The 21,958-nt window shown below is 37.5% G+C and overlaps 1 protein-coding gene across 2 annotated transcripts in view; it reads right to left on the reverse strand.

Annotated features, from left to right (window-relative positions):
- Positions 1-1,855: 1,855 nt before the first annotated feature.
- The window catches only part of ADSS1 (adenylosuccinate synthase 1), a 30,174-nt gene continuing 10,071 nt past the window's right edge, over positions 1,856-21,958 (reverse strand). For both annotated transcript variants that reach the window (XM_030483858.1, XM_030483859.1), the window contains exons 2-13: positions 18,135-18,237; positions 16,682-16,744; positions 15,873-15,923; positions 15,467-15,533; positions 14,282-14,389; positions 13,846-13,927; positions 12,792-12,918; positions 11,447-11,601; positions 10,079-10,203; positions 8,019-8,116; positions 6,746-6,895; positions 1,856-5,229 (exon numbers count right to left, since the gene is read on the reverse strand). In XM_030483858.1, the coding sequence (XP_030339718.1) occupies positions 5,177-5,229; positions 6,746-6,895; positions 8,019-8,116; positions 10,079-10,203; positions 11,447-11,601; positions 12,792-12,918; positions 13,846-13,927; positions 14,282-14,389; positions 15,467-15,533; positions 15,873-15,923; positions 16,682-16,744; positions 18,135-18,237 (1,182 nt within the window). In that variant the 3' untranslated portion in view covers positions 1,856-5,176. The remainder of the gene's footprint in view (positions 5,230-6,745; positions 6,896-8,018; positions 8,117-10,078; positions 10,204-11,446; positions 11,602-12,791; positions 12,919-13,845; positions 13,928-14,281; positions 14,390-15,466; positions 15,534-15,872; positions 15,924-16,681; positions 16,745-18,134; positions 18,238-21,958) is intronic.

Genomic DNA, 21,958 nt, shown 5'->3' on the forward strand with positions numbered 1-21,958 from the left:
GCTCCATTTACAGGCCAGCTGGGCTTCCACAAACCTCAGTGGCAAACACCATTTCCACACATTTGAAGAATTAGGCCCAGGTAGCATTGGAAGTTTTGTCTTTATATATATAGAGGAAGGTGAAGTTAGATACCACCACTTCCGCTGTATATTCCGCACATATAGCTGATATATTCTGCAGTCCTTAAGCAAACATGTCTCCATGCTCCTGCCCAGGGCATTTTAAGGATTTCAGCAGCCACCTCAACTGTATGAAGTGTTCTGCCACTTATCAAGCACTATAAAGGTGTCTCCTGAAACCTAACACTGTTATCTGAGGCACTGTTTACAGACCTGTAATGTAAACTCTAGTGCATGTACTCTACTTCTAAAAGGTGATGCCTGTCAAAGAAAGGGTGCATTACCTCAAGACCGCGAAAACATACAAATAGAAGAGCGTTATTCTTTTTTCATGACAAAGACATTTCCTTGCCATAGACATTTTTACAGTGTTAAAATTTGTACTTTTCCAGCCACTGAAAAATGCAGCTGCTAGCCAAAATCATCTGCATTAAAGGAAGATATAAAGTACACAGAAGAACTTTTCCCCTGTTTGTTTGGGCGTTTTTGGTATTGGTTTTGGTCTGGTTTTTGCTTTTTTTCAGAGTCTCATAAGACTGATGGGCAAGTATGAATGTAGTCTCTACCCAGAAATGTACAGATATTAACAACACATGAAGGTATTTCAGAACAACTAATTTCCTGCAAGTATATGAGACTAAAATGCAAAATCTTGAAATCCTTATTTAGACTTAATGCCTCACTCTATGGCTGACATCTACATGGATAAATTTTTACTTTAAATTTGAGCAATATGTAAGGGTTCAGCCATCCCCATTCAAGAGTAAAAGGCATTCCTTACCAAAGCTTGTTTGTGGTGGACCTGTGATTTGGGAAAGAATCATCTCCTACCTCCCTGAAGTAGGCTGTACAACACCACTTCTCCCACACCATGAATCTCATGTAGCACTCTGGCAGTCGAGCAGGCTCCGTGCCTCAGGCATCCTTTTTTTCACTGGCAACACAGATCTAATAAAGAGACAAAACCACCACTAACAAACTCACTTAATTAGTAGCCAACAAATTCACTCCCCTGATAGAGTGCCTATACCACAGACACAGACTTCTTGTAAAGATAGATAAGATAGCAGGACTGATATAAAGGAAATAAGTAGTACTAGTTAATTAGCAGAGCAGTTCTCCTACAGCTCTCAGACATTGCCCTGAGTTGTGTATTAACCTGCCATCATTTACTGGGCAGGTCACTCCCCTGCTGTTCCAGGCTCCTTCTAAAATAGATGAGAAAACCAGTGATTTCTATAAAGGCTTCTGGAACCCAGGCAGTATTTGTCTGAAGTCCACTCATGTTTTGGAGGTGGTAATTATTTATCTGAGCCACTATCTACCTCTTCATTCTAGCCCAGTGGTAGCTGATAAGAATTACATGGAATTCACATCAGCTGTTCTGAGCCAGCTCCTGTAGCAAGAACATTTATGCATCAATTAGAAAATGTGGAGTTTTTTCATCAGAAAACCATTGTTCACTCAGGTGAGCTAATGACAGATGACTAACCATGAATCCCCAGTGGCAGATGTGGATCCCTGCTCAGTTTGTAAATGGGAAAGTGTGACAAAGTTTATAGAATATGTTAAAAAAACACCAAACACTGGGAATCTGTAGATTCAAAGAAAATACCCACTCATTCAGTAATGCTGCTAGGTATTTTTTAAAATCCATGAAATACTGAACCAGCTTTTTGCACGAAGTGTATTGTGTTTAAAAAAAAAAAAAGAGAGAAATAGAGAGCAAGCAGTGTTACTTTAAATTGGGTTTAATACCTCTTTCAGGACAAAATAAACAGGTGTGGTTCCAAAATTCATCTGAAAAAATCTGCATAAGGTGTAATTATAGTTTGCACATTACTATGGAAATGCTTAGTTTTCTTTCCTTTTATAAAGTGCATTATGCCAGAACCGTAAGACCATATACAGCGAATTAAAAATTACAAAAGCTTCAAAATCCCATACTGCATGTATTAGGAAGCATACACTTTACTATGAAGGCCATATTGCAAGGGTAAGCATAAGAAAATATGACAAACACATTAATGTGCATGAGTGAATCAGTAAATGCTACTTTTAAAAAACAATAATCTTTACCACAAATTATGCCATTTTGGTACAAGTTTACCCTTATTCTTCCATCCTGATATCTAACAGGATGACACATCAACCAGTTTTAGTCATTATTATTGCATTTGGCTGGGGAGAAGGAAGAAATCAAATTTATCACAGTGATTGTTATTAAGCTGAAATTCCAAATGATACAAAATAATACACATGGGAAATGGCTAAAATGAAAGCAAATTTACATAAGAATGTTCATATTAAGCATTGTGTTACTCAGTAGATTAAGGAGGTTTTTGATAAAAGCCTCAACTTATCCACATTTAACTCAATGACAACACATAGGAAATTCAATAGGAGTAGAGCTTTCATTAAAAAAATCTATGCTATGAAATAAAATGAAATGCATGGTATTATTTTTATGATAACAGAGTAAGTCACAGGATAATTGCCTATTACATCATGCCCACTGACAATATTACTGGTTTTTTGATGAATCCTTGAACGCAAAGACAGGCAATGTGGACCTAATGGAGAGTTAATTGAAAAATTACTGAATAGAAAATAAAAATACGTGAAAAAGAGCAAGTAATCCTGTGAAAATTAAGCTATAAAAACTAATATTTTCAATATGCCAAATACTTCATTTAGAGCTGTTTGTTTATTCCACTTACTCAGCACTCCGAGTGGCTTGTTAGTCATTGTGGACTTCACCTATAAATCAACCAGAGCTTAAATATAATGGCAACCTCCTAGCACAAATGCACAGATGAAGATGGGGCCAAGAAAAGGAACAGTCTAGATCATCCAGTAAACAAGCGTCACAAGGTTAAGCCATGTGAAAACAAAACTTAATTACTGTACCTCCAAGCATCTTTATGCTTAAATAACCTCATGTAAATGAGGCACATTTCACAGTGCTTGTAGTAATTAGCACTTACCAGGCACCTTTTAGAAGTGCTTTGCAAACATTAAGGAAGGTCAGAAATCTCATTGCTTTTTCATTAGAATGCCCATAAATTCGAAGCTGACAGCTTCCTCGATGTCAGACCAAGGACTGCAGGGCTTGACCCACAGACCTCCAAAAAACAGTACAGAAGAGGTGAGGAGGTATTCCTAATTGTCATTTCACAGATTGAAAAACCAGTAGCACAGAGATTAAACAACTTGTCAAAGATCAACAACAATGGAGTTATAGCTGAGTTTAGGATTCACGGCTTTGGGCTGGGGTCTTTTTGTATCTTTTTTTAAGAGAGAAAGGATATTTGCTTGTGGCATAAAGCCACAGCCTGTGCTGAACTGGGGTATGAAGAGACTGCTCTGCAGCTGGAAAGTGTAAGAATTCTGCCTTACAAGCAGCAATACATCCCTAAACAGTTAAATTTAGTGCTTGCTGTGTGCTTGTACTGGTACTTTTGTAATTATTCTTGGCACAAATGGGTTTGAACATTAACTGTTACTTAATATTGAGCGAGAAAAGACAAAGGGGATGAGTGTGACGAAGATATTCCGGGTAGGTTTTTCTTTTTCCCCCATGTTGGATGCAAAGAATGTCATCACTTTGTATCCCTGCAGTTATTATCTCAGAAAAAGGGTATTTTCACATACTACATAATCGCATAACTGGGGTTGTGATGCCATTTCCACAGCCTCTGGGAATGATACAAAAATATTGTTCTAGCTCTCTGAGACATATATAGGAAAGGAACATTTACTGTGAAAATTCTGCAGTTAGGGAATAACTCTATTTCTAGTGTATTCTTTTTCCTTTACAAGAGGTAGGCCTCTTTTGAGAGCTCTTGATGTACGACTACTATAAATTAGAAGATCCACAAAGAAATCCAAGCGTATTCGTGAAGATTCTGGGACCTCTCCATGGCTTCTATGTGTCCCAGCCCTGGCTGCCACATGTCATCCCCTTCTATAAATAGGCATTACATTTTGCTGAGGAAGGTCAAAATGTGTGAGGGGTGTAAATACTGCAGCAGTCATCATTGAGTCATGCATTGATTTATTCTTGGAAACCTAGGTGCTGTGGAAACAAGTGTGCCTTACAGAGCCACAAGTCCTGAGTTCCTCAACAGAGAACTACAGTAAAACTTTGGAAATTACAATCACTGCACTTTGCAGGAAGGAAAGCCTCAGGCTGGCTGAGCAAACATAGTGTGCTGTCTCAGCTCCACCCTCCCATGTGTTTTGTACCCTGAGGACACTCTTCCTTCCACCTTCACTCAGTCCTTCCCTACTGCACAAAATAAAGACTGCACATCTGACAGTGTCCACAGGGATTGTCTGTCAGTACATAGGATATTTGAAAGAATTATTAGACAGGTCAACTTTCCCCAGTTTGGCCCCTCTATAGATGTTATCTCACATATGGGGATAGGCTCTGTGATAAAAATACTTCAGCTGCACTCCATCCACTTTAGGGCTATTAAAAAATCGTGATATAAAGATTACACACAACTCTGCTTTGCTTTGTGCAGTCAAAAATTAGAACACCCATAAAGTTCTACCAAACTTTACTGTATTTTAGGAACTGAAAATCTGTATAATCCAACTGATTTAAGTACATGGTATCTGACTCAGTACTGCCAACCCAGATACACAGACATTTTAACATTTGAAGTTGAAGAACAAATCCAAGCTTCACAATCCCAAACTTACCCAGTAACTACTGGAAAAAGGCTTAATACTGGTTTCAGCAAGAAGAAATAACTCTATATGGATGTAAAATACTTTCAAACGGTAACATGACTCAAATTTTTAAAAAATATTTTTTCCTTATTTTGTTAAGAATACTTTATCCCTTTTTTTTGATGATGATCCAATTTTTTTGATGAATTTACTGAGAAATTAAAGATAAATAAAACGTTACAGAATATATGTTTTGTTTCTATTTAATTCCTAGAATATGTTGGTTTTAAACAGCATCTCCATTTAAAGAGGAGGCAGTAAGGAACAGATGAACTCTAAATTGTTCTTCTCATCATGGAAGTTCTTCGTTTGTTTAAAATAGCTGGATCATTGACTCTCTTGATTTTCCAACTCCGACCCATTTAACTAGGGAGGAAAACACATTTATTAGAACAATTACTGAGAGCAAATATTATAATCAATGAATAGGAATAATTTTCACCTTTCATCACGCTTCACTACAAACTGTCCAGTTTTGTGCTGAAACAAAACGCTAGGAAGTTTTACTGTCAAAAATCACTTTACTCCTGCTGCAGTACCTGACTAGAAGTGCAATATATTGAAGTTTGAAAGCATGAAATAATTATACCATGAACACAAAGCATTGCAGATGAAAGACCTAACGGAAGGTCAAGCATGTTTTTTGCAGGTTTCACTGTCACCCTCTTGATTGATAGGATGTCTATCTAAACCCCTGCAGAGAAGGAAGCAAAAGCTCTGCCAGGCTGTGAAGTTTTCTTGATATGGAGGAGGAGACAGTGATGCACATGTACTATAACATTGTTAAATGTAAGGCTGCAATTAAAAACATTATCCAGTGTGAGCAGCCACCCCAAATATCATACTATAATTGCTTCACTACAGTTTGTGTAAGTGGAACATACTATAGTTTCTGTAATACAGAAACTGTATTATAGAATACTATAGTTTCTCTAATCGACTGCCCATCGATACTATAGAATTGACTCTAGGCAGGTCTCCTTTAGACACCAAACCCACCAAGGTACCCTGCCTTCACACAGAGAACCAGAGAAATAAAGTAAGGGGAGCTTTATTTTCATAGCCCTTCACATCGCCACATCTGTGTCTGTGACCACACACAGGCTATTCACTGAGTTTCAGGCTTCCTAATGCATGAACAAGACTGGAATTGCCACAGTTGTCACTAGCCCATAATCCCTAAATGTGACCTTTGAGTGCTTTATGGAAAACAAAAGCACAAATGCCAGCTTTCTCAATTTGCTGCTGTGGAAATTCCCTTCCAAACTCCATCATTCATACCATACCTCTTGTAACATCTAGAGCTCTAGCCGTTAGGGTTGAAGAAAACTGGGTGGCTTAACCTTTAGGGATTGATCATGTTAAGATTCTCATTTTTCCAAAGTGGCAGAATTGGGCTAAACGATCTTATATCCATTAAGCAACACATCTCCTTATACGGGTAAGTATGGAAAAGGGGGGGGGAAAAAAAAAAGAAAAAGAGAAGTCTGAGTCTATGTTCAACTGGGATGCAGTGCAGGAAGTGAAATGAAGAGATTTAAGACATTGAACTAACTGCACTGAAGCGTGGTACACAGATCCCTAAGTTTTCACTGACAGAAGGCAGCAGTTTGCCAAGAACAATACACGTTTATCTTTCCCCTGGTTAAATCCTTGTCAGCAGCAGCTTGGAGCTCTCTGCAACACTGCAGACCTGCCTGCAAAACACCCTGCTTCAATGCTTCTTGGCAAGCTGTCATTTGCCTTCATCAGCCCAACTACAGGTGGTTCCATTGCCTCCTGCCCAAATCAAGCCACTCCCCAACTAACAACTGGAGCATTTTTACACAGCTGTTCCCAACTGCTGTGGCATCCTCATATGTACATCTACAGAAAGATTTACCTGGCACTCCAACATGGTTTTCCACACAGCGGATGTAATTCTGGGCCTTGGGTGGGAGGTCCTCCCATTTTCGTGCACCAGTTGTGTCGGTCTTCCAGCCAGGCATTGTTTCATATTCTACTTCCACCTTCTGTAGTATCTCTTGATTAGCTGTGGGAGAACAATTTTTGTCCCAGCTGATTTTAGCTACTCCACCTTAAAAGAATACACCTAAAGGTACCTGACCAACAAAGTCTTTTGAGAACATTTAAAATCTCATATATGAGTAAACAGTATTTCATTCATTCATAATTTATGTTACTTAGGAAGGTAACTCTGATTCAGGAGGATCCAGGAATATAGTTTCCTCTTCTAAAAACTGTAGGATGCACTCTATGTTGTCAGAAGACTAGACTCTTATTTTTGAGGAAACAAATTATTTGAAGTTTACAGGAGTTCCACTTATTGGTTCAGATTTGCACATAATAAAATGTAAGTCCTCCTGTAGACAAGGCACTACTGCCTCAAATGTTTTTATTTTTTTGGAACAGGATTAAATCAGGGTTGCTAAAAACTGAGATGTCTGTAAGCTTTTCCACACTGGAATTCTCACTGTGTCCACAGCCAGGAACTACCATCAGCTGGCTGCTGCCAGCCTGCCCCATGTTCCTAGAGTCCACATCCTAACAGAACAAACCTTTCATCTTGGCACAGTCTGTTACAGGTATCTTGAAAACATCATTAATGTAAGAAAATTACACATTACTACATCTTAAAAGTTTTAACATGAATCATATTGATAGGCAATATTTGTTTTCATTAACTACACTGTTGTTGCTGTTAATTACCGTTATACGATGGTATACCATAAGCAGCTTTATTCTGCTTGTATCTGTCTCATTTTTGCACAGCTTAAGCACTGCTTTCAATTTTATTTTACTTCATTCAAAGCTTATTGCCAATAATACACAGTCACTGATAGAGTCTTGCTGACTTTCAGATCCCTGGTGTTGCCAATCAAAAAATCTAATAGGACAAGACACAGAGCCCCCAACACAAGATTTCATTTGCTCTGAACTTCTTGTCAGCATACATACAGATGTAAGGTAAATGGAAAATGCTAATGTACTGATACGGCAGCCTATATACTCATGCTACAGTTCCACAGATTTCTACAGGAGGTCTAACAAAAAAGAAATCAAGCCTGATTTTAAAAAGCAAACAGATCATACCCAACAGGTATGACTTAACAGGCAGGAAAAAGAAAACCGAACATAGATATTTAACGACATACCTGGAAAATACGGAATTCTTTTTCCTCCCAGTTTGTAAGCAACACCGATCTTAATTTCATCAAGGACATCAAGAATATCCAGTTTTGTTAACGCCAAACTGTACAGGAAACATTGGTTAGAGTTACACACATGGTGAGTCTCCTCTTAATGCTTTACACCTGTATTTTTTATATATTTTTTCCCCCCTTTCTAGTTTTGTACTCACAAATCCAGCCCAGGCAACCCAGCAAGCAGAAATACACAACTATATTGAACTATGAATACTGTTAATTGAATTCACGCCTCTGGAATGAATACACGCCTGAGTTACAAAGACAGAATTCCGAATGCTTTAAACTATCAAAACAAAGCTGTTCATACAGGTGCAGTGTTCAGTTCAGTGCATGAAAATGCAAGCTTATTATGTAAAGTGGCACTTACTGGACTTGGTTTGGGTGTGTATGATGGCATGTCACTTTACATCACTACTAGTGATTACTTCTGTTATTTCTGCTTTCTGTTACTTCTACTGATTCACAACAACTCCAAGACAGACCTATTTACTAAATTACTTTTAAAACAGACTTGACAAGCATAAGCTGGCTACTAAAATCACATATACAGTTCAGTAGGAAGGATCCCAGCCTGACTTTCAAGTGCCTTGGCTGTGCTATCAAGGTTGCCAGTTTAATGAACCTTTTCTCATCTTGTGAATGAATGCAATGGAACACAAAAATGGAACCTTGAGAAGACATTGTAGTATTCACTGATCAGAATAAAACTGCATTTTAAAACTAGTCAAGACTAGTGCCTGGTGAAAATATGAGCAGCTAAGGATTTAGACGGGGAAATGCGTAATAGTCCATGCCATATGTGCTCAGTAAGTATATGACGAATGCAATGATTAAATTAAAAGACCTTTTGGGAAAGAAGCAGCATAGTCAGTCTCCCCATGTTTTTTAACTGTCACAGTTACCACAGATGACATAGTTTTGTTGACAGAAGTGCAGTAATTGTATAGAACTGAAATGGGAGGAAACATAATGCCTTCCTAATACTATTTCCACATAAACTAGAGCTGTGCAAGTTAAAGCAAAATATAAATTCAAGTAAAAAAAAAATTCCTTTCTTCTGACAAACTAATGAGCAAAGACCACTGTTATTTTGTAACATTAGTAGCACGAACAATCATTAAGTCTCAGTTTATAAGACATTAAAATGCCCAGGGTCATGTGTTTGCATAAATGAACACGTTTGCCTGAATGCATGAGTAAGTCTACACTTCATCTGAACAAAACTGTAATTAAAGTTTTGCAACTTTTTCTGAAAACAGAGATTGGTAACTAGTTATAAATTAATAGCTTGCGACAGTTACTAGCATTTTAGCTTTAGACATAAGCATTATGGTCTTGAAAAGTTCCTTTAAAGAGCCACTTTTCCTTTAAAATGTCAATTTAACATATATTTTGAATTATAATAATCTACTGACCAAGTAAGTCTCTCAGTCCCAAAGAAAATAAATCTCAGCCCATTAAAAGCAGAATTTATAATATAATATTAGACTATATCTTTGTAAATAAATGAACCTGTCAGGACTGGAATGAAAGCTGTGCAGTTTGTGCCATCCCACCTAAACAACTTAAAGAGGTAGTGGCACCAAAGGATGCAGAATTGGTCCTACAAGTATGTTCCACTTCAGCCAACCAAAGCTCAAAAACAGCAGGTTTTAGATCATGGTATAAGTCAGTATGAAAGCACTGATGAAGAACACTAGAGCGAACTGAGAGAAACCTGATATATTGACCCAATCTACATCAGCCATCTGATACAAGCAAAGTGAAAACACATTAGAAAAAAAATTGCTTCTATGATGTTGTAAAATCACTTGATTTGAAAAAAGAAAAGTCAAAGGAATTAGATCATTATTAGCATTAAGACAATTCGCAGTCACCCACTGTGAATCATTTTATTGCTTAAAATGCAACACTTTACTGGACTTATATTAATGTTACCTACATATTTATTCTGTGAAGCACAAAATTATCACTTCCAAATGTAGCGCAAAATCAGTGATGCTTACGCAGTGAATCCGTTGATCATATGAACATATTTCAAACTGACAAGATCTAACCAGCCACAGCGTCTCTTTCTGCCTGTAGTTACTCCCCATTCATGGCCACGGGACTGTAAAAGATCTCCAATTTCCTAAAAGAAGACAGAAAGAATACTGATGGCATTTCACTGAAAAATAGCAGGAAAACAAATATAAACAAATACCAATGAATAACAAGAAAAATATAGTTGTTTAATTCCAAGGCCTTTTTTTTAGGAAAAATAGACAAAAATCATTAAGTATTATTAAGAGGGGACTAAGGTGGAGAATAAAGCCCTTTATGCACAGGATTTTTGTATTTCAGTCACTAGCATTTCCAAAATACTTATTTAATATGACTATTTCATGTTCCAAGGAGACATTTCTCTTCCTTCTTCATCTGATAGGCAGATTTCCTTGATGATTCAGCCCTGGTTTTAAAATTTAAAATTTTTAAAATTTATTTAATTTTGTTTAATAAAACAAAATTTATTTTGTTTTATATGATTTCTTCATCTGGTCTTTTGGCACCTATTGTTTTTGTGAACAAGACTAAATGCTTAGGACAAGACCAATGCTTGTACAATGTCTAGGTCAACAGACCCCTTGACCATGCCTAGGGCTCCTAGGTTCTACCACAGTATGCAACTGCCAACTCTTCCATTTGGGCTGGCAGTGTTATAATGTGTTAAAAATGAAGAAAAAAGAAACCTTATGGTCATGATTCATAAAACTAAAAGGTATCACCAATTTGTTTGAGCTACTAGAGAAAGGATTTTTGTGACTAAATTATTAAACTAGATTCAGATCACTGACCTAGAGATTGCTGTGTGTATAGCTCATAATCAATACCCTGAGCTTTCTAGTTTCTTGATAATAAAAACACAATAGACAGTTTAAAAGAATCAAAATCTCTTCCCTTCTTTGTATTGACCAATTTGTGCTTGACTAGCTGACACACACACCACACTTATTCTATAAATCACACAGAACGCAGGCTGTTAAGCACAGAAGTTGTATTTTGTAATCTAAGCTTTCCTGTGATGAACTGACAGTTCCAGTCTACAACAAACTCTTGCCACTGAAATGCACCTAACAATATTACACAAAATGATGAAATCTGGTTTCACATCATTCATTACAACAGAAGTGTGCTCACTGTAATATAACATCATCACACTCATGTTTCTCTCCTCTGAAGAAAAATACCTTAATAATGTAATTCTCCTCTCCTTGAGTACGATTGCTTGGCACTATTATTCTAGTACTTATTTATCATTGGTATACCCTTACCCCATTCCATTGACCTTATTTTTTGGCAACTGTATATACTGCATTTTGTTACATTAAACCTACATTAATCTGCTCAGTGGGAAATGCTCCAATTCCCACTCGAGTAGTATATGCCTTCACCACACCGTAAACATCACCAACATGCTGGGGAGGAACACCAAGTCCAGTGCATACACCACCTACAGTGCAGTTCGATGAAGTCACGAAAGGATACGTGCCTGTCAGAAAAACACAAGAGCACAAGCCTGTTTCAGCAATGACAAGAAACAAAGACTGATTTTTCCTTTGTGAGTTGAAAGGAGATTTTCACCTCTATGTTTGGCTTTAAAGCCAAACTGAAACAGCAGCCAAAGACTAAAACAAGTTCTTCTTATCACATGTACCCATTTTGCTTTTAAGAGAACAAGTTAAGCTGTTCTTCCCCAAATTGCTTCCTCTTGTAGTGAATAATACATATTTACATTTCTAAAGCTCTACAGAAACCTCTCAAAATGGAGGATTTTTTCCATTCAAATAGTCATCTGAGTCATCCTGGCAATATGTATAAGCATATTATTAGTGAGCAACAAGTTCACACAGACAAATAAAATACACTACTTTCCTACACTTTCTTATAAAGAGGTGTCAAGTATGTGCTACCTGTTCCCATGCGTAAGCTTTTCTGCTTTCATCCTTTGCTACTCTCACTGAGGACTGGCCACAAGGGAGAAATTTAAAAGCATCTCAATACTACTTAGGCACTGGATCTATTATAGGACACTGCTGCTGTGTAAAGCTTTTTTCACTGTCCTGTGTATCACAGAAAGTATTTCCGCTACATCCACAGAGAGCCTGGTGTAAAGGTCACAGTCTGACATTCCCAGTGCTCTACACAAGCAGCTCTGAATATCTGCAGCAAATTTTCTAAGTCTTATAAGGCTATTCACATTCTCTACATTGTGACTCTGGGTTGGAAAATCTCTCCAGTTCTTAATGGCATCTTCATGGAGACCTAAGTGGTTTAATTAGACTCTGGGTAAGAAAGCAGAGATCAGCTGAAGAAGCTAGGCTTACAGGTTATCTGCACCAGTTCAATCCTCCCTCCAATGCAGAGGAATTATCTCAGCAGCACTGCAGTGGGTGCTTGGAATGTATGGCAATGTGAACACACATTTATAAAGAATATCTGCAATGAAATTTCAACTCTGCCAGAATAAACGTCAGTAAAAATCAATATTCAAACCATAAGCACTTAATCCTGTTAATGATACAATCTCCGGCTTACTGTGCTTTACTTCTGCGAGATCTGTTCCTATTAAAGACTATTTTGCTTCTGTATTTTCCTGCTCTTTGCAAAGCTGATATAGACACAAATCAAAATAAAACTAATCCCTTAGGAGTTTAATTAAATTTAGAATTTTAAACTCACCAAAGTCAATATCTAGTAATGCTGCATTGGCTCCTTCAACAAGAATCTTCTTTGGGGAGCCATGAAGAGCTTCATACATAAAGTACACGCCATCTCGAACCATGGGTCTTATTTTTTCAGCATATCCCTGCAAATTTAAGTAGAAATGTTAGTTTCCCCAGACAATTGCTGGAAGCAGAGAACACTGCTCACTTTTGAAATGCAAAACATACAGATAACCCTAACACACCAGCCTCAATAACTATGATGTTTTACCTGAGAAATACGACCATTAGCTTTTATTTTATTGAAAATAAATAAATGTATTGAACAACTCATATAAGAAAACATGACTTGTAACAGCATTAGAATTCCATAATTTCTGTACGATTTCTATTCACAGAGATGTTTTATACCTACCTCTTTTTGTTGATAGAGTCTCTATATAGCGTGTTTACAGTCTAGACACTCTGAGAGTGGGACTCAGAAATAGTGCAAGCTCCAAAAGAAAAAAAAAGTACAAACCACTACTCACAAATATTAAAAAGTATCTTTAAAGGTAGGGTAGCAACTTTGACAAGTACCAGAAAACTTGGGAAAGGTAAGAGATTTTTTAGCATCCTTTTTTATTACATATTCACCAGTGGCTTTTCTGAATTTATTTATAAAAAGACATTTTTGAAACACAGCTTCCACAAACAATTCTTCAGTAAGCATGGAAGTCTCTCAGACAGCCTAGATCAGTCATGGCTGGAGACTGCTAACTGGAAGTGCCACCCTGTGCTCTCTTGGCTACTTTAATACAACAGTTATTTTATGTTAAAAAGCAAAATATCATAGGAAAATTAAATCATCCACAGAATTTATTTAAGAGAATATTCTATTACAAAGCACAGCTACTGCTTATTAAAAGGCTTTGTAATAGTGAAGATACACATTTTTCATTTAAATTACTTAATTAGTTTAATAAGTAGGAGCTCTGGTACTCTTAATTTTTACTTTTTAAATTAAAATTAGTATTTTCTTGTATACTTTCCCTGAAACTGAAAAAATATTACAAGTGTTAAATCCTTACCTTTAGCTTTTTCAATTGTCCTTCTATATCTATTTCCAGTGTGGGAAACATTGACTTGTATTGTTGTGCCAGATTTTTAAATCTGTAAAATATTGAAATCACAGCTATGAAGAACACAGTTACTGTTCATAGAACCTTTGGCAAGAACTCAGTTTATATTATACAAGGATATACTGAGAGCTGTACAGAGAAAACACCCAGAACTTTGATACCTCAACCACAGCATTTCCCAAGGTACAGAATTACATTTTAAATTGTAAGAAACATTGTGAAGTAAGGGAAATAAACACAGACATTCTTTCCATTTTTTTGCTCCTTCGAGACAATTTATATACAAAATTCAGACACATATTTAAAAACATCTTGTTAAAAGCAAGTCTGTCAGCCAAAATGTATCACTCCTTAAAATAATATTTAGAAATTAAAATAGTTGTACCTTGAAGAAAATTCATCAAAGTCAGAAAGGAGGTCACAAATTCGAAGGCCTGTGCGTGCAGCTTTGGAAGAGTAAGTTGGTCCAATTCCCTTCTTTGTTGTGCCAATACTAATTAAAAATAAACCCCAAACATGTATAAATATATGCAAAAATATGCTTTATGCTAAGTAATTTTATTAAAGGTCTTCAATATACCATATATTGGGCAAGAGACCTAAGAAATAAAAAAAAAATAACTAAAGTTCTAAATAATAAAAGATACAGCCATTTTCATGCTTCAATGGATTTGCATCAATATTGCTAATATTCATGGTATGCAGTAAAGCTTTAAGCCTTGGGTCTGGCTGACACAAGCTTAGCTGAAACTGTGTGTATATACACATACTATACAGTAATAATGGTTACTACACTATCCTGTGGTACTTGTACATCCCTTACCACGAACAATAGGAAACACAGGTCATTTTCATATTTTTACAGTTGCAGCACTGCCTATAGTTGTAAACAACAACCAGTTGAAACAACAAATCAGTTGCAACAATGAAACTGTTTCCCCACCCTATGCCTATTTTCACATGCATTTTAGAAATACAGTAATATTGAGATCTTTATTTATGTACGTTAAGTTTGACAGAAATTGTCCAATGGGATCAAAAACTAATAGATTAACAGAGAGAAAAAACATAGTGTGTTCACGTAAATCTTTGTTCTTTCAGAAACCAGAATGAAGTATGAGGTTCCACACTGTGCTAAAGTGTAAGATTAAAATTAAAATAGAAACTAGTATGTCCATGAAGTATAAGTGAATATACAATAAATGATTAAAAGCATGGAACCTAATCATGCCATTTTGGAGCTGATTCAAAAGAGCATGACTAGTCTGGTATCAAACTGGATTGAAAGCATCATTTTAATAGAAATGAGTTTTGAGAATTTGGCAGGAATTTCAAAATGGCTCTATACGTTGCAGAGAACTAGAAAATGGAAATATGGCAGAATTCATACTCTGCCTTTTCAGTAATACCTCAGAGTTTGTTCACTAACATAAGTAAGAGCAGAACAAGCCACAGAAATAGTAACATCAGCAAGGTTCTTTAAAGATAAATTGCATTTGTTTTCCAAAATTACACTAATTTTTCAAATTTGCATAATTATTAATGAAATGAAGGTGCTGAAAACACTTACTTTTTTCCTTCTTGTGCTTGACGTTGCACTTCCTGGAGCCCATCTACAGCCTGGTGAAAGTCAAACACTGCAATGGAAAATATAATAGATGGAGTGGGAGACCAAAGGAGAAAAACATTTTCTAAATCACAGATATCCATAATTTCTAGACAAAGTGCCTTTGTTATCACTGATAGCCCACAGGCCTCCTCGTGTGGAAACGGAATGAGTACTTGTTAAACGTTGTGAAAACACGTAAAACATCACTCTTTAGTGGATACAAATTCCATTATTATGCTTCAGATACACGACATACAAAGAAGCCATATTAGTTCAAATACATCACTACTTTGTGGAGTAATAATCTAATTAGCACCATGAGCTAAGCAATCATTTGTGAGATTTTCCCCTCTCAATCACTGCTTACCTATATGTGCTCTATCTGATATAATCAGTCTTTTCTCCCAATCTTTCAAACCTGTCAGAAGACAGAAAGAAAAGTAGGATTTCAGCAGCACTGATTGTTCAAACTTTGCTTTTATATTTTTCTATGCCTTTCTTCTAGTTTATATAACTTATTAAGAAGACTGCAGACAAAATGGATAAACTATAAGTGAATATCAAATATCAGCAACGTTTTCATTAACATTATTTTACACTTTTTCAGCTTTCTCATTTTGGTATGGACAAAGATACTCACTATTTCTTAATGCCAGAACACTGGCTTATGCACAATTTCTTTCATGGAAAGAGTCTTGTTTAAGTAGCTGTACAACAAATCAATTAAACTCCATTTGTGCCTCAGAAAATAGAGAATTTATATATATAAAATCATAAAACAATGTAAGATGTTAGGGACGTCAGAAGGTCACCTGGTCCAAAGCCTCGCTCAAAGCAGAACCAACTGAGTTCATACTCTGGCATAGAAATGGGGACACAGAAACTCTGGGTTATATCATCTTAGTTTGAGGTCAAAGGGAGCTTTGCCACACACTTTAGGACTTACGTTGTATCTAATATGGTATCAAATGCCATAAAACTCCCTAAAAACCCATGAGAAGATAGCTTTTGAAAATCTGCCTGAACACTACAACACAATTCAACGTTTTAAATACTGTTTTCCTCAGTATTTAAAATCCAGAATGTTATTGCACTGAATATTTATGGTCAGACACAAAGGCTTAAAAAACCCCTCAGCCTGGCTGCCAATATAAAGAAAGATTAAAAATTACAAACCTTTCTTCTCATTCTTTTCAGCTTCTTCAAACAGGCCTGGTAAATGTATAACCACTCCATTACCTTTGGGAACACAAATGATTTATTTTAAAGAAAGAAATTAAATATTCATTCTCAGGATGCAAGGCATGAAAACCCCTATTTTAAATAATTTTATTTAAAAAGAAAGACTAAGTTTCTCATACTTCTCACAAAGGCTAAATCCCCATTTTGGTGAAGTGGCTACAAACCTGCTAAAATCAGAAAAAACAGAGCTTGCTTGTTTCAGATGTGAATGCTGGGCCTGCTCCAAAGCCAGCTGAGGTAAGCGGATTCTTGCCTTTGTTTGTGGTGGACTTTGCACCACAACTTCAGCCTCAATTGTTCACTGGTAAAAGCTCAAAGAAGTCCATGGCCTGGACAAGCCTATGTGACAATATTTAAATTTTCTTCAATATTCACGTATTTGTTTTAAACTCAGCTCAAACTACTGCAATGCCTTCTCCCTTTGTAGCTTTTGAGCTACAATACAGAATTCAGAAGCAATACGGAGCATTACTGATGAGACGTGGAGGATTAGTGCTGTAGTGGGCTGGAAACAGCTGCTGCCTCCTTCTTGGGAGCATCAAAAAAATATGCAAGAGCCTGTCTCATCCTAAATTTAGGATAACTTAAGTTATAGTCTTTACTAACTGACAAGGGAGTAAATGGGAAAGGAAGACAATACACCATGTTCAGCAGAGAGAAAAAAAAAAGTTTCATATATTTCAATCATCCATTCAGAAATTATCAAACGGAACAAAACTGGAACTCCATGACTCACTGACACTGAAGGTCATTTCTTGCACATTCTGTATGTTTTTTCCTCTCAGAAAGAAACATAATTTTGGACAATAAGAGGCTTAAATTTGCCTACCACTTAACTATGAGTTTAATGTCCAATAAGCAATGCAAACTTTTTTATGATGCCACCTGCATCCAATATCTTTACAGAGAAATACAACATCATCGTAAGCAGCTGGTCATGTGAACAAAAAGGAGACTGGATTATAACCTTCCAAGCATAGCCCTGTACCTTGTAGCCTATTTCTGGAAAGTCAGTAAAGAGATACTAGAGATAAATTATATTATTCATTTAGCCTAAATGCTGGGGTTTGTGTCCTCAAAAAATAGCATATATATTTCTGAAAGTATAAAAGGAGTGTGCAAGTAGAGGGTAGGATCCAAACTTGTACCATTAAGTATAAGAAAGAGCAACATGATAGAAAGAGGGGGTTCTTAATTTCAGTTTTCTGGTAGCAGAAACTAAACTGATACTGAAAGTAGAATAACTCTTCACGTAGCTGCAAAAGTCTAACAGCTGAAGCTAAAGCAAATCTGTCAGTCACATGTTTTTCTTTGCTACTATAAAATATGGTTGCAGCTACCCAACACATAATGTTATTTTATTTAGTAAGTTCCAATATTGACTTACCAATAAAAGAAATTGCCTTTGGATTAATGATGCCACTAGGAAATAGGTGAAAATCATATTCTTTTCCATCAACAACTACAGTATGGCCTGCATTATTCCCACCCTGCAACAGAAACAAACACCTGAAGATTAATGGCCTTATACCAGCAATCTAAACTCTCAGCAGATGATTTGACAAGATTTTTTTTTTTTTTTAATTTATACATTCATGTCTTAGGGCACGGCTTTCTCCATTTTATAGTTTCTTGAGATGCTGTAGTATCGTAAAAAGGGCTCAGGCAGGACAATTAGGGGGCTGAAGGATTTCAGCAGGACTGCGTAGTATTACGAAGCAGGATGATAACACAGAGTCAAGGCAGGACTGGGGCAGAGCAAGAATAAATGTGGGAGTGGTGGAAGAAGCTAGAAGAGGACTAAAGCTTCTGGGAACACAACTGGATTGAACTACCACCCATGGAGTCCTGTCTCTGACATGCCTACGCAAGCCCACCCTTTTCAGGCATCTTCTGTTCACGGTCATTTCTCTGGGTTTAAGCCTTCAACACCAAGTATTTCCTTCTGAGTGGAAGCTCTTCCTGCCTGCCCACCTACAAACAGCTACTGCTTCTCTAGGTGTTCAAGATGGAAAGTCTGTATAAAGCTGGGAGCATGTGTAGTCTTTACGGCTTCACAGAATCTCCCTGTCAAGAGATGATCATCTACTTCATGGAGGCTCCTACAATTCACACCTTACACAACTATCTACCAGACCTGAGAATGGGAGCTGGTATTTTCCCCAGGAAACTGATTTTTTGTGAATGGCTTTAAAAGAGCATAATGAGACAACACACAAACTTGGGAAGAGGTGAGTAAATCAAGGTCATGAGTTGATTTGAACAGAAACGGTAACACGTTTTAAAAATTCAAGGTCCAGTTTTCTCAACATGCTTAATTTTTGTTGCTGTTCTGTCATCATGTAACTTTTTCTCCTGATAAGGTTAGGAAATCTGACTACTTGTCTGCTCGGGTGCTACAGGCCTTCATTTTCCAAATAATTACAAATCTTTGTGGATTTCATATGAAGTCTGAATGATGTAGAAGTGTCTGGAATGAGAGCACCTACTGAAAGGAGAATCGAGACTGTCACTGGTAATTTGCAAATAAGGAAGTGTGGCTGAATGAGTGCAGTTATACAAAGGACTGAGAAAGGACAGTAATTTATAAAAAATAATAAAATAATACATGTTCTTCCAGAGGTTCATTTACTCATTTGCCCATTTCTTTGCATGTGATATACAGGAAAATGGCAACCAACATTCCTTTCAAAATGTGGATACATGCTGAAACACAACATTAAGAAAATAGTAACTATGGGTTATAAAAATAAAAATCAAGCATTTTTTAAGCAGGGGGATGCAGGAAAACACTAGAAATATGCCTTTAAATATGACCAAAGTAATTCCCATGTGCTGGAAGATGTGAGCTTGACGATGACATTTAAATAGAAAACCTGCTAAGGACAAGCTGAGTACAAGTTGTAACAGAAAAACTGGTGCATGCAAAAATTTCATTCGATTTAGCAAACTGCTGAGTAGCTCATCCTTGGGCTGGGAAGGACTCTTGAGTGTCTTGCTAATGCAGGGTTACAACTTGTCTGGAGAATCCTAAAGCAAGCAGAACCATCCTAGGTATTTAGCTTTCCTCTCAGACATGAGAAGCCAGTTGCAGGAACCTGGATCTAGTTGAAGATACCGAACTAGCTAGCAGGCTAATAAATCATGCAGGAGAGTACTTTACATGATACTTAAGAGGTCTGGAACTGGATGGATTGCACCGGTTGAAACACTAGTTTATTTTATTATAGCAGTATCAGGCTTGAGAAAGAGGCTTGTGACATCTTCTGAGACAATCAGGTATGTTGTTGCTCATACTATAGTTATATTCTGCTTTTCTTAATCAACATGAATAGAAACAAATGAATTCAGGCTTGAGGACTCAATTTGAGACAACAGCACACCTTAATTATATTCAGAAGTGTTTCCTTATATTCTAAAATTTTAGAAGATGGGATATAGCAGTATGAGAATGTTTATGAAGGATAGCTTATGCTTTTGGAAAATAACTACATTCACTTCCAAAATCTGGGAAGCCTGGGGATTCCCATTAAACTACTCTGGTATGGGAAGTTCTGCTCCCATGAAGGAACCATTATGGAAGCTGCCTGAGCTCCAAAAGGCTGAGAGTGCTACTGCGATGACAGCAGTGTCTTAAATGTTAGCATCCACTTCAACCTGAAACCTTCCTTACTGCTCCTGCAGCAATTCCAACATGTTCAGTAGGCACTTGTGTCCCTTCTGTTAAGCCACTTTAATCTTTAGTGACTCTACTAAAAGTGTTACAAATGCAGGAAACCTACCAGATCCAGGTGATTTAGGCTATCAGTTACAGCAAACTATAGCAATGAAGCGGGACTTGAGAATTAGAAAACACTAAGCGTGCCAAAGACAACAGGATAGGTATCTTACTACATAAGTCTAATAAAAAGACCTAAATATCATTTAGGAAGCTCATCTCCAGACAGCACACAAAAATCCTTTCTTTGGGGCAGCTGTATTAAAGTTTCAGAGGAGATAAATCTTTGTTTCTGATGGTATTTGGTAGATGTTAAAGTTCTTCATATTTAAATCAGGCACGTAAGAAAAAAAAACAAGCTTCGCTGAAGCCATTCAAAGCTGTACCGGGTTTGCATGGCAAGGCTTTGGTAGCAGGGGAGCTACAGCGGGGCTTCTGTAAGAAGCTGCTAGAAGCTTTCCCCATGTCCAACAGAGCCAAGGCTGACCCCAGCAACAACAGTGGTAGTGCCTCTGGGATAACAGAGTTAAGAAGGGACAGAGATTCCCCTGCAACCCATGCTGCAGCCCATGGTGAGGCAGGCTGTCCCCCTGCAGCCCATATAGGTCCACAGATATCCACCTACAGCTTGGAGAGGGCTCCACACCAGAGCAGATGGATGGCCAAAGGAGGCTTTGACCCCATGGAAAGCCTGTGCTGGAGCAGGCTCCTGCAGACCCTGTGGCTCTGTGGAGAGAGGAGCCCACGCTAGAGCAGGTTTGCAATCCCACAGGGACCCAGTCTGGAGCAGTCTGTTCCTGAAGGACTGCACCCCATGAAAGGGACCCACACTGGAGCAGTTTTTGAAGCACTCATTCGGAGAAGTTCATGGAGGACTGTCTCTCACAGGAGGGACCCTACGCTGGGGCAGGGGAAAGACTGTGAGGAGTGATCCTCTTGAGAAGAGAGGAGCAGCTAAGGCACGTGATGAACTGACCACAACCCCCATCCCCTGTCTCCCTGCGCCGCTGCAGAGGGAGGAGGTAGGGAATTTGGGAGTAAAGTTGAGTGCAGGATGAAGGGAGGAGGGGAGAGTTGTTTTTAAGATTTGGGTTTATTTCTCATCATCCTACTCTGATTTGATTGGTAATAAATTAAACTAATTTCCCTGAGTAGAGTCTGTTTTACCCGTGACAGTAAGTGGCAAGTGAACTCTTCCTGTCCTGATTTTGACCCACAGCCTTTCATTATATTCTCTTCCTGTCCAACTGAGGAGGGGAGTGATAGAGCAGCTCTGGTGGGCACTTGGTGAGCAGCCAGGGTTAACCCACCACAATAGCCTGCAGTGGAAAATTAGTGTTCAGCCTTTTGAAAGTATCTACATTGCTTAATAAATCAGTTTTTATTAACTTTGAAAGTGCTAGAAGTTGAGGCTCTATTAACAGCATTAATATGCATAATTCTAATATATTTTGCCTCAGGAACACTCTACTACTTTGTGGTGCTGAAAGCTA

This window comes from Strigops habroptila, chromosome 4, assembly GCF_004027225.2.
Source record: "Strigops habroptila isolate Jane chromosome 4, bStrHab1.2.pri, whole genome shotgun sequence".
Lineage (NCBI taxonomy): Eukaryota > Metazoa > Chordata > Aves > Psittaciformes > Psittacidae > Strigops > Strigops habroptila.